The sequence below is a fragment of the Talpa europaea genome (genome assembly GCF_964194135.1).
Source record: "Talpa europaea genome assembly, chromosome: X".
Classification (NCBI taxonomy): domain Eukaryota; kingdom Metazoa; phylum Chordata; class Mammalia; order Eulipotyphla; family Talpidae; genus Talpa; species Talpa europaea.
Window position 1 is genome coordinate 47,576,043 of NC_140081.1, and position 14,994 is coordinate 47,591,036.

The window sequence follows — 14,994 nt, forward strand, 5'->3', positions numbered from 1 at the left end:
TGGCTGGGAACCACTGCTTTATTTTCTGGAAGATATGGGCAGATCTTGCCTACACTGGAGTTGATACTTAATTTGAACCCTTGTTTTTCCTGTCTTAGCACTCAATTCCTGCTGTGGAATTACGACAGCCCTTCTTTCCCACCCACATGGGGCCCATCAAACTCCGGCAGTTCCATCGTCCACCTCTGAAAAAGTACTCTTTTGGGGCACTATCGCAGCCAGGTCCCCACTCAGTTCAGCCCTTGCTAAAGCATATCAAAAAGAAGGCCAAGGTATGACTGAATCCTGATTACAAAAAGGACAGTTGTAAAAGACATTGGAGTACAAGTTGGGGGAATGGACTGGATATTAGATGATATTAGAAAATTAGTGCTTATTTTCTCAGATGTAATGGAATGTTACTGTGGTTATTTAGAATGGTATCCATATTCTTAGGAGATGCGTGCACAAAAACTTAAATGGGTGAAGTGTCATGATGACTGCAACTTTCAAAAATGGTTTAGCAAAATATATATAGAGAGAGTTCTAAGTAAATAATAGAGCAAGTTATAAATAAATCTAGGTGGTAGGATAAGTATCCATAGTGTTACTTTTTCCACTTTAGAAATTTGTGCAATGAAATTAGGAAAAAAGTTAAGTAAATCTATTCTGGTGTCATTGTCTCAGACTGTGTGTATAGTTATTATCAGCAACTGTGGATTGTATTCTTTTTGTTTTGGGCAGATGAGAGAACAAGAGAGGCAAGCTTCAGGTGGTGGAGAGATGTTTTTTATGCGCACACCTCAGGATCTCACAGGCAAAGATGGAGATCTTATTCTTGCAGAATACAGTGAAGAAAATGGACCTTTAATGATGCAGGTTGGCATGGCGACGAAGATAAAAAACTACTATAAGCGGGTGAGTCTGCTTAAAAAATCTTTATTGTTAAAAAATCTTTATAGCTGTAGCTGTCCAGAGATAAATCTGTGAACAAGTGTTTTGTATATACTGTAAGTTTCTCAGGAGAAAGGAATGGCATTTTTTTGTAGTTGATAATAGTAAAATGCCATGTTCGTACGATATTTTGTGTTAGCTTATTGATTATATTCTTTGATCATAACTGGGTGTATGCTGTGTTCTTTATAGAAACCTGGAAAAGATCCTGGAGCTCCAGATTGTAAATATGGAGAAACCGTTTATTGCCATACATCTCCTTTCCTGGGCTCTCTCCATCCTGGCCAGTTATTGCAGGTGAGGAATTCTTTCTCTTACAGCTCTTTTCTGAGGAAATTGACAGATGAGTAGCTAGTCAGTCTAAAAAGAACCAGTTCTAGTAGGTTTAGATACTATTCATTTATCAGGTGTAGGGAAGATCAATATAATCCTAAAATAATTGTAATTTCCCCTAATATATTTTTTTTGTGTGTGTGTAGAAGAATTGGGATTTTTGATCTTTCTATTAAAATGTATTCTTGGGACTCCCCGGTGGCGCAGCGGTTGAGCGCTGGGTTGTGAACCTGCCCGCAGCCTCTGCAGCGCCGGTTCGATCCCCAGCTGCTCCCTGGCCACTGGAGGAGGGTCCCACATGGCGCGCAGACCTCTCCTGCGGCCCGCTGCTCCCCTCAGCGGTGTACTTCGGTCCTTCTGCCTGCTCTGCTCCCCGCTCTGGCTCTGGTGAGTTCTTTCACCCTCCCGTGCTTCTGACTGTACCCAGTGCTTGTATAAATAAATAAATAAATCTTAAAAAATAAATAAAATAAAATGTATTCTTAATTGAATTATTAAGCTAAATTTAAAATAGTTTTCTTTTTTTAAGTTTTCTTCTTATTTATTTATGCATATGGTAACTGGGGTACAGGCCAGAGGTGCTGGGGGCGGTGAGAGGATTCACCAGAGATAGAGTGGGGAACAGAACAGGCAGATTGACTGAAATACACTGCTGAGAGGAGCAGCAGGTGATTCAGGAGAGGCCTGCTGCGACATATGGGTCACCTTCCTGGCCGGGGATTGAACTTGTGCTTCAGTGGCTGCGGATAGCTTCATAGTGCTGCCTCTTAACCCCTTGCACCACTAGGGAGGCCCCTAAAATAGTTTTCTGAAAATACAGACTGGCTAGAAATCTAGAAGTATCTGGATGTCATAGGGAACTCAACTTGTGATTATAAATGTACTGTAGTAATTTATGAACATTTGGTTCATATGTGTAAAATTGGCATGTTTTGATCTTGTTTGTACTCATTTCAAGTATTGAACCATGTCATTTACAGTTCCCACCCATATTGAAATGAGTTTTTTTTCCTTCTCTCTCTCTTCTTTTAAAGATTTATTATTTATTTATACAAGAACTGGGGTACAGACCAGAGGTGTGGGAGGGTGAGAGGGTTCACCAGAGACTGAGCGGGGAGCAGAACAGGCAGATGACTGAAATACACTGCTGAGGGGAGCAGCGGGCGGGCAAGACAAGAGAGGTCTTCGCCTTGTGGGTATCTCCGTGGTTGGTGGGGGATTGAACTCTTGGTGAAGAGGCTGCGGATTGCTTCATAGTGTGGTGCTTAACCCCTTGCGCCACCAGGGAGGCCCTCCCTTCTTTTTTTTCTGATGGGTATAGAAAGTACCTTTGGTTATCCACCTTTCATGTATTTGCTAAGGGAATGTGTAGAGGTCTACCAATAATATAAGGATATCTCTCACACGCTTCTATTTTTTTTTTTTTGCCTCCATTTCTTTTGGCAGTCTTAACCATGTTGCCTGCTCTTGAACCTAGTTTATTTCGTTATTATTATTGCTTATTCTCCTATAGAATTTGTAAAGGCTCATTTTTTTCTTTATCCTTTACATCTATAGTTCATTTACCACCAGATTTTGACTATCATCTTTATACTGTTCCTGGCATTCCTTTCCCTATAGCTTTCTGTTGAGATTTTTCTACTAGTTTTTTTTTTTTTTTTGGTGACTACTTTTGAGGTCTCTTAAAGACTCTTTTTTATCTTCACTAATATGTTTTCTCTCTGCATTTCACATTTAGAACTTACTTTCCACACCCACATATTGAAGAGTCACCCTTTTTCTGTCTGCCTTTCTGATTTTCTGAGAAGTGTTTCCTTAGAATCATAGGATTCTTTTGACAGTTGATACCCATCTATCTGGGGTTTTTTAGATAAGCTCAACTATTTCTGTCCTGTGTGTTTAGTCTCTCTTTTCTAGACCACTTTCTATTTCGTTAGCTGTTTTTGTTATTTAATATTTTAATTAATTTTGATCTCAATTATATAATATTTAGCTATGCTGGGGTCTAGTATAGGCTTAGTAGGGTAGTAGTACAGTACTTGTTAGTTTATAAAGTTATTCCCTGTATAATTTTCTTTTTTTAAAGATTTATTTATTTATGCATACAGGAGCTGGGGTACAGGCCAGTGATGCAGGGGGGAGAGGATTCACTAGAGACAGAGTGGGGAGCAGAACAGGCAGATCTACTGAAGTACACTGCTGAGGGGAGCAGTGAGCGAGACAAGAGAGGTATGCTGCGCCATGTGTGTAGCTCCTTGGCCTGCTGGGGATCGAACTCGTGCTGCTGTGGCTGCGACTTACCCCTTATGCCACCAGATGGTGTAATTGGAACAGAGAGCAAGCAAACTCGATTTTCCTTTCTTGTTATTGATTACAAATTTTCTAAGGATTCTCTCTACATAATTTTTTATGTTTTCACTTTTGGTAGGCATTTGAGAACAACCTTTTTCGTGCCCCAATTTATCTTCATAAGATGCCAGAAACTGACTTCCTTATCATTCGGACAAGACAAGGTTACTATATTCGGGAATTAGTAGATATTTTTGTGGTTGGCCAGCAGTGTCCCTTGTTTGAAGTTCCTGGTCCCAACTCCAAAAGGGCCAATACACATATTCGAGACTTTCTCCAGGTAAGAGTAAAAAGGTATCTGGATTTGGGGGTGCACATCAGGAAAGATCAAAATGCATAAGAGCTTAGCTGAGGAAGTTGCCCTTGTGAGGACCTTTATCCTTTATTTTGCCAAATAAAAAACATTTGGATTGTTGTGCAGGTTTTTATTTATCGCCTTTTCTGGAAGAGTAAAGATCGGCCGCGTCGGATCCGAATGGAAGATATAAAAAAAGCCTTTCCTTCCCATTCAGAAAGCAGCATCCGGAAGAGGCTAAAGCTCTGCGCTGATTTCAAACGCACAGGTCATCAGTTGTGAATGATTTTTTGTCCTTTTGCCTATCACCAAGGAAAGAATTATGATTACTTTCAGTTAAGGATAGCATACAGTTAATAAAATAGAAATAGAAGTTGATAGCCATCAAAAGGAGGATGTAGCAAATCTAATTTCTAGGCTCTGACTGCTTTTTAATTTTGTCTGCCAGGAAATTCAGTATGACTGTTGAGTATCTTTTATGAGGTGTAGGAAATCTGGCAGCAGGTATTTTCTTGGTCAGTCAGGCCAACTGTGGTTAGGCCTGTTCCCTTCTAGGACATTGCCTGGTTCAGTCGCAGTTTGCTATCCCTGTTGCTGTCAATTCTTGCCAGGGCCTTTGGCAAGAATTCAGAATGGTCTCATTCTCTCTTTTCTAGGCATGGATTCAAACTGGTGGGTGCTGAAGTCTGATTTTCGTTTACCAACTGAAGAGGAGATCAGAGCTATGGTGTCTCCAGAGCAATGCTGTGCTTATTATAGCATGATAGCTGCAGAGCAGCGACTGAAGGTGAACACCTTCCTTTCAAGCACTACTACAGGTTTTTTCTAGAGATGAGGGTGAAGACTATTCTCATTGGCTTAGAAATGATGATTAATAGATGAGTACCAATTATGTAAAAATGGAAAGTGTTTGAAGTACTCTGTAAATCCGTTGTGGAGAAAACTACAGTATAGCTAAAACTTGGTGGGAAGACTTACTGAGGAACTTAGGGCCTATTATTTTGCTTTGAAAATGGTTGCTCATTCATTTGGATGGTGACTTTAATCTCTGTTCTATGCAAGACAGGCATGTAAGCAGGGGAAAGTAGTTCTCACTTGTTTCCACAGCCTTCTAGGTAGGCAGAGATGATGATGATCCTGGCTGTGAGGTTTAGAGAAGCATAGTAGTGTCTTTATCAGGCCAAAATAAGCTGGGTTGAAATAGCATAGTTCTGTACCCCTGAGTCCTAGTTAGTGAGAATCTGTTTAGCTTCCTTATGGACTTTCCATTTATCAGCTCATAAGTTCCTTGAAATATCTTCTGATAGCCTAGGGATGTACAATGGTGGTAGATAATTTATCTCTATGCAAAATATTCTCAGATATTCTGTATTTGGTCAGTGAAACTTATACTTTGTGCTTTCCAATTTATTGGCTTTATGTCCTCTTTCAGGATGCTGGCTATGGCGAGAAGTCCTTTTTTGCTCCAGAAGAAGAAAATGAGGAAGATTTCCAGATGAAGATTGATGATGAGGTAAGGCTTTACACTAATCTATATTATTAAGTGACATTTAATCCTTTTTTAAAACATAGCCTTATTGAGCTATGATTGATGCACTGAAAAACATACTTGTTTGATTTCAACTGTACATATTTATTTGTTTGTGTGTTTATTTATTTGTTTATTTTTAAAAGATTATTTATATATACAAGCACTGGGTACAGTCACAAGCGCGGGAGGGTGAGAGAATTCACCAGAGACAGAGTGGGGAACAGAACAGGTAGACTGACGAAATACACTGCTGAGGGGAGCAGCGGGCATGGCAGGAGAGGTCTGCGCGCCATGTTGGACCCTCGCTGGTGGCCGGGGATCGAACTGGTGCTGCAGAGGCTGCCGGCAGCTTCACAGCCCAGCACTCAACCGCTGCACCACCAGGGAAGGCCCAACTGTACATATTTAAAGTGTACACTTTTAAATTATTTTTTCCTTGCTATTCTGTATTTATTATAATTTTGAGGTTATATTTTTACTTCTACATATGTGCACGTGTTTCACTTACCCTCCACAAGACCACTGGTGCTAATGTCTTATCTATTTTCCTCCCTCTTCCCTACTCTGTTCCCACTGGTAACCATGCCAAGTTTTAATGTATGTTTATGCTGTGAAATACTCAGGACAGGACAATGATTGTATCCATTGCCCCCAAAAGTTTCTTTTTGCCACTTTGATGTCTCTTTCTCCTGTTTTTTTTTTTTAATTTGTATTTATGCATACAAGAACAAGGGTCTAGGCCAGAGGTGTGGGGGTGAGAGGATCACCAGAGACAGAGTGGGAACAGAACAGGCAGATCTACTGAAATACACTGCTGAGGGGAGCAGTGGGTGAGACAGGAGAGGTCTGCTGCCTGTATGTGGATTAGCTCCCTTGCTGGGGATTGAACTCATGCTGCAGTGGCTGGCAATAGCTTAATAGCACTGTGACTTAACCCCTGTGCCACCAGGGAGGCCCTTCTGTTTCTTCTCTCCACCCTCCCTCTTCCCTGATAACCACTGCTCTGCTTTGTGTCACTACATATTAATTTGCCTTTTCTAGAATTCTACTCTGTACACTTAATTTTTTTGACTTGTGAAATATGCATAACATAGAATTTATCATCTTAACCTTTAAGGGTACAGTTTCGTAGTATTAAGTCCATTCACATTATTGTACAACCAATTTCCAGAACTCTTCATCTTGTAAAACTGAAACTTTATTAGTTATTAAACAGTCAGTCCCCATTCCTCCCTCCCCAAGCCTCTGGAAACCACAGTCTGCTTTTTGTCTCTCCATTGTACTACTCTAGGTAATTCATCTAAGTGAAATCATACGGTATTTGTTTTTATGTGATTCATTTCACTGACATAATATCCTTAACATTCATCTATGCTGGGTGTATGTGTCAGAGTTTCCTTCCTTTTCACAGTTAAATAATATTTCTTTTTGTGTATAGTCATGTGCTGCACAACAAATGTTTTGGTCAACTATGGACTACATATATGATGGTGGCCCTTACATATAAACTAGGTGTGTAGTAGGCCAAACCTTGTAAATTTGTTTAAGTGTACTCTATGACATTTGCACAATGATGAAATGACCATTTTTCTCAGAACATAGCCCTTTCATTAAGTGATGCCTGATTTTATACACCACATTTTATTTATCCATTCATCCGTGGACATTTGGGTTGCTACCATCTATTAGCTATTGTGAATAGTCTTTCAAATCTTTTGTATATATTCCCAGAAGTGAGATTACTAAATCATACAGTATCTCTATTTTTAATTTTTTGAGGAACCTCCCTACTGTTTTCCAAAGTAGCTATATCATTTTACATCCCTACCAGTGGTATTTATGTGTTTTGATTCCTTCACACTCTTGCCAACACTTCTTATTGATTGGCTTTTTAAAAAAGATTTATGCATACAAGGACTGGGGTACAAGCCAGAGGTGTGGGGGATGAGGATTCACCAGAGACAGAGTGGGGAACAGAACAGGCAGACTGACTGAAATATGCTGCCAAGGGGAGCAGCAGGCGAGACAGGAGAGGTCTGCTGAGCCATGTGGGTGGCTCCCTGGCAGGCCTGGATCCAACTCATGCTGTAGAGGCTGCGGATAGCTTTACAGTGCTGTGCTTATTAACCCCTAGCGCCACCAGGGAGGCCCTGGTGGCTGCGCCATAATGTGGGTTAGCTCCCTGGTTGGGGATTGAACTCACGCCATAGTGTGATAGTGCTTAGATTTAACCCCTATGCTACTAGGGAGGCCCTAATTATACTCCTGACTGCTCTGTGTAGATAAGCACATTCCCCTTGTCTTATTCCCTGATTGTTGTATGGGATTAGCGAACACTACTTAGGGTTCCAGGAGAGGACTGGTTTGGGCACAGGTAGCATGGCAGAAGAGTACTTCTAGGGTTGGGGCTATTGCTTTATAAAGCTTATCACAAATTGTGAAGATATATAAGTCATTCTAGAGAAATCATTTCAGCAATTAGACAATCAAATGTAATCATCAATGTAACAACTCTTTGGAGCATCATGAGAATAGGGGCTACACTGTCTTTGAGATGCCTACTGATGCCCAACTGGTATGGGGCTGTTCCACATATTCTTTCTTATCCTGGCTAAGGTCTTTATCTCGAATATCAGGATTTAAGTACTATAGGGAAGAAGAACAGCAAACTGAGTGCTGGACTGCTTTCTCTAACTATTAATTGTTGTGGACAGTTGAAGAAAATATCAAATTGTACATTGTTGGATTATTCCAGTCATGTAATTATTGGTAGACAGAACAAATGTTTCCAACAGCCCTTAGAATTTTTTTTTCTGTACCGTAGGTTCGCACTGCTCCTTGGAATACCACAAGGGCCTTCATTGCTGCCATGAAGGGCAAGTGTCTCTTGGAGGTGACTGGGGTGGCAGATCCCACAGGGTGTGGTGAAGGATTCTCCTATGTGAAGATTCCAAACAAGCCAACACAGCAGAAGGTGAGACTAAATTTTTAGAAGGTGAAAATCAAGGGAGGAAGAAATGGGGGTTAAGGAGAAGAGATGAATAAGATGGAGGATCTGGAATGCAGTTGACAGGATGATTTAGATGCCTTCTATAAGGAGTTCAGCTTATTAGGATTCTTGCTGTTTTGTTTTGTTTCTGAGGTAGGATGATAAAGAACCTCAGCCAGTCAAGAAGACAGTTACAGGAACAGATGCGGACCTCCGTCGCCTTTCTCTGAAAAATGCCAAGCAACTTCTACGTAAATTTGGTGTGCCTGAGGAAGAGGTGAGTATAGAAGAGGAAAACTTAGAGGCTTCTAGGAGCTCTGTATAGAGAGGAAAAAGTAGGAGGCAGATATAAGAAACTTATTTAGAGAAATCTGTGGTGTATCTTGTAGTAGACTGGGTCTTAGGTACTTTTTGAGGAGTTCTCCCAGAGTTTTCTTTTTAAGCTGCTTTGGGTGAATATTTTTATTTTCTGTTTGTTCTGCTCTCTGTATGCCTTGATTTGTCATTTGAAAGCCCTGAATTATTTGTGTATGTGTGCATGTGTCTGTCTCTTTCATAGATTAAAAAGTTGTCCCGCTGGGAAGTGATTGATGTGGTACGCACAATGTCGACAGAACAGGCCCGCTCTGGAGAGGGACCCATGAGTAAATTTGCCCGTGGATCAAGGTTTTCTGTGGCTGAGCATCAAGAGCGTTACAAAGAGGAATGCCAGCGCATCTTTGACCTACAGAACAAGTATGTTTTATTTTTTTGAAAGATTTATTTATTTATGCATGCAAGAACTGGGGTACAGGCCAGAGGTGTAGGGGGTGAGAGGATTCACCAGAGACAGAGTGGGGAACAGAACAGGTGGATTGACTGAAATACATTGCTGAGGGGAGTAGTGGGCGAGTCAGGAGAGGTCTGCTGCACCGTGTGGGTCAGCTTCCTGGCCAGGGATTGAACTCGTGCTTCATAGGTTGTGTCTTAACCCTTTGTGCCACCAGGGAGGCCTAACAAGGGTGTTTTCGTGCTGCAGAAAATCCAAGCTGGAATGGGGAGGGGATCCCAGACATTATTTTATAATGAAGAAGTTACTTAATAATGTGACCAGATGGGGGCCTCCCCTGTGGCGCAGTGGTTGAGCACTGGGTTGTGAAGCTGCCCGCAGCCTCTGCAGCGCCAGTTTGATCCCTGGCTGCCGGGCGAGGGTCCCACATGGCGCGCAGACCTCTCTTGCTGCCTGCTGCTCCCCTCAGCAGTGTACTTCGTCAGTCTGCCTCTTCTGTTCCCTGCTCTGGCTCTGGTGAATTCCCTTACCCTCCTGTGCTTCTGACTGTACCCAGTGCTTGTATAAATAAATAAATAAATAAATCTTTAAAAAATAATAATAATGTGACCAGGTGGTCAGATATCTGAAATTTCAGGGTGGTATCTGTTTATAATACTCCAAGAGTACTCATTCCCTTTAAAGCAACTTGACAAAAGATTTTGAATAGCAGGAGGTGCTAGGTTCAAACTCTAGGTTCTGTGACAACTTTTGTGACCTGCTTAGTCCTTATAGCTATTGCAATGGTGATAGGTGACAAGGTTTTTCTGAAGGCTTAATAGTGAGAGGATAAGTCCTTGTTAAAAATTACCAATCTGCTGATTTATTTCTCAGGCTGGAATTCTGAGTGGCTATCTAATTTCATATTTGAAACTTTCCTTATTGCCTAAATGTCTATGAAAACCTATCAAGAACTTCATGACTTAGTGAATTTTGAGTATTCCTTTAAAGGTTGCTTTCCAAATTTCCTACTCTAAAACCATGTTTCTTTAGCTCTTCCTACACTTTTGTATTTCCTCTTCTCTTAATCTTTAATTTTTTTTAGGGTTTTGTCATCAACTGAAGTCTTATCAACTGACACAGATAGCAGCTCAGCTGAAGACAGTGACTTTGAAGAAATGGGAAAGAACATTGAAAACATGTTGCAGAATAAGAAAACTAGCTCTCAGCTTTCACGTGAACGAGAGGAGCAGGAACGGAAGGAACTACAGCGGATGCTACTGGGTGAGCATAGTGCCTTCACAGACCAAAAAAAAAAGAAAAGGATCTGGGCCTCCCTGATAGCCTAGGGGTTAAGTCTCAGCACTGTCACCCCTGTGGCCTGAGTTCAATCCCCGGCCAGGGAGCTAACCCCACATACAGTGCAGCAGACCTCTCCTGTTTCACCTGCTGTTCCCTATAGCAGTGTATTTTAAGTAAATCCAACTTTTCTGCAACTTGCTCTGTTTTTGGTGAATTCTCTCACCACCTGCACTTCTGGCCTACACCCAAGTTCGCCTACGCATCAATAAATATATAAATACATATATAAACAAATCTTTTTTTAAAAAAAGGTAAGGGTCAGGGCCTCCCTGGTGGTGCAGCGGGTTGAGCACAGCTCTGTGAAGCTGCCCATAGCCTCTGCAGCATGAGTTCGATTTCCAGCCAGCCAGGGAGATTCCCACATGGTGCGCAGACCTCTCCTATCGCGCCCGCTGCTCCCCTCAGCTTTGCTTTCCGTCTGTCTGCTTCTTTGCTCCCTGCTCTGTCACTGGTGAATCCTCTCACCCTCCTGCACCTCTGGCCTGCACCCCAGCTATTGTATAAATAAAAAATAAATATTTAAAAAAAAGGTAAGGGTCAAAAAGTATGAGTAACTACAGATTAATAACAGATGCAAAGCTGGAGGCAAAAATAGTAGGGAATGAATATAGGAAAACCTGTAGATGAGGTAGAGAGATTACTGCAAACTAGACCCTAGGTTTGTCTGTAGGGCACATATTGAAGAGATGCTGCCGATCTATTACTGCCTTTGTATCATGCTTGGCTAAACCAAGGCTATTAGTGTTCTAGGTCAAGTGAACTTTCTGGGTACTCATCCTGGAGGGTAAGAATTTTTTTAAAATTTATTTATGCATACAAGAACTGGGGTACAGGCCAGAGATGCAGGGGGTGAGAGGATTCACCAGAGACAGAGTGGGGAATAGAACAGGCAGACTGACTGAAATACACTGCTGAGGGGAGCAGTGGGCGAGACAGGAGAGGTCTGCTGCACCATGTTGGTAGCTTCCTGGCCGGCTGGGTATCAAATTCATGCTGCAGAGGTCGCAGATAGCTTCACAGTACTGTGCTTATTAACTCCTTGCACCACCAGGAAGGTCCTGGAGGGTAAGAATTTTTAATATGGAATCTGTGGATGAAATTAGGGGTGGTGGTCTTGAACTTTCTGAAATTACATGTAAAATTCTGTGCAAATATGCCTTTTCTGAGAAGATCCATGGTTTGCAGAAAACTCTCAAAGGAGTCTTAGACACTAGATAGACTTAAAAAGCACCAAAAAGAAATTGCAGAAGTTGAGGGTGGGAGTGATAAAGGCCTGAATTGGGGATATGGGTATTGGGAATGAAAAGGAAAAAATCAAGTTAAGATTTCACTCTGTGTTTGCTATAAAAATGGTGCTATCATTGATTAAAGTAGTAAGTTTCAGGGAAAGAAGCAGACTTAAGAAGGGAATGTATAGTATGTGGCGTTTCAGTTACCATGACAGTTTCCAGTGTAGATTTCAGGCAGGCTGTTGAAAACTTGGCTGTAGTTAGAGAGGATAGAGGCTAAAGATGAAGTACTTAAGTGGCTGGTCTGACTCAACAATAGTCTCCTTTGTTTTCTCCTTTTTTAAAAGCTTTGTGTAATTTCATTTTGTAAAGGTGTGATAAAGCCTTTTTATCTCTGTGGTCCTGGAATAGCAGTATCTGCGTCACATGGGAGTTTATTATAAATGTAGAATTTCAGGTCTCACCGCAAACCTACTAAATTAGAATGTGTAGTTTAAGGAGATCCTCAGGTGATTTCTATTAATGCATATTAAAGTTTGAGATGTATAGTCTAGGTTTGCTCCTGTGGTGATATTTTTTTCCCTTGGGTGGGTTCTTCACTTTAATGTGATCATCAGTTACTTCCTGCTTGGGCCGTCTTCTTGGTGTTCAGAGGAATCAGAACGTGATTAATTACTTTTAGTCTCCTGTAAGAAGCATGTAGTTCTTTGAGATCCTGCCTGAACTTTTTTGTACTTAGAAAAAGGAACATTGGCAGTGGTAAAATGAGGTCAGGAAAGGACAAATCAGTGTATTCCTGGGATTGGTGGTTCCTTTGATGCTTTCTGTTGTTTGTGCCTTGTTGAGCTCTGAGGTCTCCATTCAACCCCAAGATAATGGCCATTTGGGTGGTGGAGGGAATGTGTGGAAATCTTTTTCTGCCTTGCAGCAGCAGGCTCAGCAGCAGCAGGAAACAATCACAGAGATGACGACACAGCTTCTGTGACTAGCCTTAACTCTTCTGCCACTGGCCGTTGTCTCAAGATCTATCGCACATTTCGAGATGAAGAGGGGAAAGAGTATGTTCGCTGTGAGACTGTCCGAAAACCAGCTGTCATTGATGCCTATGTGCGCATACGGACCACAAAAGATGAGGAATTCATGTGAGTTTGATAAGGAGAATGATAATAAGGGTGGGGAATAAGGGTGAGGGTGGGTGTTTGAGGGTAGTTCTTCCACCACTGTATCACCTGTGAACCATCGCCATATTCCCTTGTGTTCAGCCCTCCTGTTTTTTCCCCCTGTCCCTCCCTCCTCCTTTCCTGTATGCTTCAGTTCCTTTTTTTCCAAAAGATTTTATTTATGCGTACAAGAACTGGGATGTAGGCCAGATGTTTTTTTTTTTTTTGAGGGGGGGGGGTGAGAGGATTCAGCAGAGACAGAGCGGGGAGCAGAACAGGCTGATCTACTGAAATACACTGCTGAGAGGAGCAGTGGGCGAGCCAGGAGAGGTCTGCTGCTTCATGTGGGTTGCTCTCTGGCCCTCCAGGGATCGAACTCATCCTGCAGTGGCTGGAGATAGGTTGATAGTGTTGTCTTTAACCTCTGTGCCGCCAGAGAGGCCCTGATTATTTTCTTTATTTTCCTTGCTTCTGGAGATGAATCCTCAAAGGTGTTTCTGAGGCTTATGTCATAGAGCGGTTTCCCTATGTTTTCTTCTATGTATTTATGGTATCAGAGCTTATATTTGAGTCTTTTATCCATTTTGAGTTGCATTTTGTGTATAGTTTAATTTTTTTTGCATGTGGCAGACCAGTTTTCCCAACACCATTTATTGAAGAGGCTTTCCTTGTTCCAGTGTATATTCTTTGCTCCTTTATTCTAGATTAAAGTTGATCATATACGTGTGTTTTTATTTCTGGGCTTTCAGTTTGATTCCATTGGTCTGTGTGTCTGTTTTTGTTGAAGTACCATGCTGTTTTTATTAAAATGAATTCATAGTATTGCTTGAAGACTAGGAGTGTAAAGCCTCCATTTCCCTCCCCCCTCTTTTAGTCAGGAGAGCTTTTGCTATTTGAGGTTTTTTGTGCTTGCATGTGAATTTTAACACTTTGTTCTATTTCTTTGAAGAATGCCATTGAGATTTTTGTTTTATTTATTTATTTATTTTTGTGGGACCCCCACCAGTGGCCGGGGATCAAACTGGCGCTGCAGAGGCTGCGTGCAGCCCCACAACCCAGTGCTCAACCGCAGCACCACCAGGGGAGGCCCTGCCATTGAGATTTTTATTGTAATTGCATTGAATCTGTAAATTGCTTTTGGTAAGAAGGCCATTTTTATGATGATAATTCTTCCAATCCATGAGCAGGGAATATCTTTTAATTTCTTTGTGTCTTCTATTTCCTTTAACAGTGTTTTGTAATTTTCCTTTTATAAGTCTTTCATCTCTTTTGTTAAGTTTACTCCCAAGTATTAATTTTTTGTTTGGTACAATTGTAAATGGGATGGTTTTCATAATTTCTTCTTGAGATTGCTTGTTTGCATATAGGGAAGCTACTGAATTTTTTGTGTTGATTTTGTAACCTGCTACTTTACTAAACTGATTTAGTTTTTCTGTGGATTTTTTAGGATTCTCTATATAATCTGCATCTAATGACAGTTTCACTTCTTTTCCTATTTGGAATCCTTTTATGTCTTTTTCTTGCTTAATTGCCCTAGCTAGAACTTCCAGTACTATATTGAAAAGCAATGGTGAGGGCTTATCTGTGGCGCAGTGGTTGAGCACTGGGTTGCGAAGCTGCCCGCAGCCTCTGCAGCGCCGGTTCGATCCCCAGCCGCCGGGCGAGGGTCCCACATGGCGAGCAGACCTCTCCTGCCACCCGCTGCACTATCCTTTGGATAACTTAGGATTTCCCATTCTGAGAGAGGTGCCTCTTAGCAAATGGAAGGCCATTAAGTGCTGGAGGTTGGAATGTCAGGTATTCTAGATGGATTACTTTAGTTTGAGATATTCAGCTATCAGGGCAGTCTTCTTGGTTTGGGTTTGCTTATAGTGCTGATATTTTTACCTTTCAGTCGAAAATTTGCCCTTTTTGATGAACAGCATCGAGAAGAGATGCGAAAAGAACGACGGCGAATTCAAGAGCAGCTGAGGCGCCTTAAGAGGAACCAGGAAAAGGAGAAGCTTAAGGGTCCTCCTGAGAAGAAGCCCAAAAAAATGAAGGAACGTCCTGACCTAAAAGTAAG

At 41.5% G+C, this 14,994-nt stretch overlaps 1 protein-coding gene across 1 annotated transcript in view; it reads left to right on the top strand.

The window, feature by feature from the left end:
* TAF1 (TATA-box binding protein associated factor 1) overlaps window positions 1-14,994 on the top strand; it is a gene marked incomplete at both ends in the record, with an annotated part of 99,917 nt that overhangs the window by 12,233 nt on the left and 72,690 nt on the right. The window contains 13 exon segments of the mRNA XM_084259212.1: window positions 99-272; window positions 724-897; window positions 1,126-1,230; window positions 3,695-3,895; window positions 4,037-4,178; window positions 4,567-4,697; window positions 5,343-5,423; window positions 8,266-8,415; window positions 8,588-8,707; window positions 8,990-9,165; window positions 10,284-10,462; window positions 12,698-12,911; window positions 14,824-14,989. Of these exon segments, the coding sequence (XP_084115338.1) occupies window positions 99-272; window positions 724-897; window positions 1,126-1,230; window positions 3,695-3,895; window positions 4,037-4,178; window positions 4,567-4,697; window positions 5,343-5,423; window positions 8,266-8,415; window positions 8,588-8,707; window positions 8,990-9,165; window positions 10,284-10,462; window positions 12,698-12,911; window positions 14,824-14,989 (2,013 nt within the window).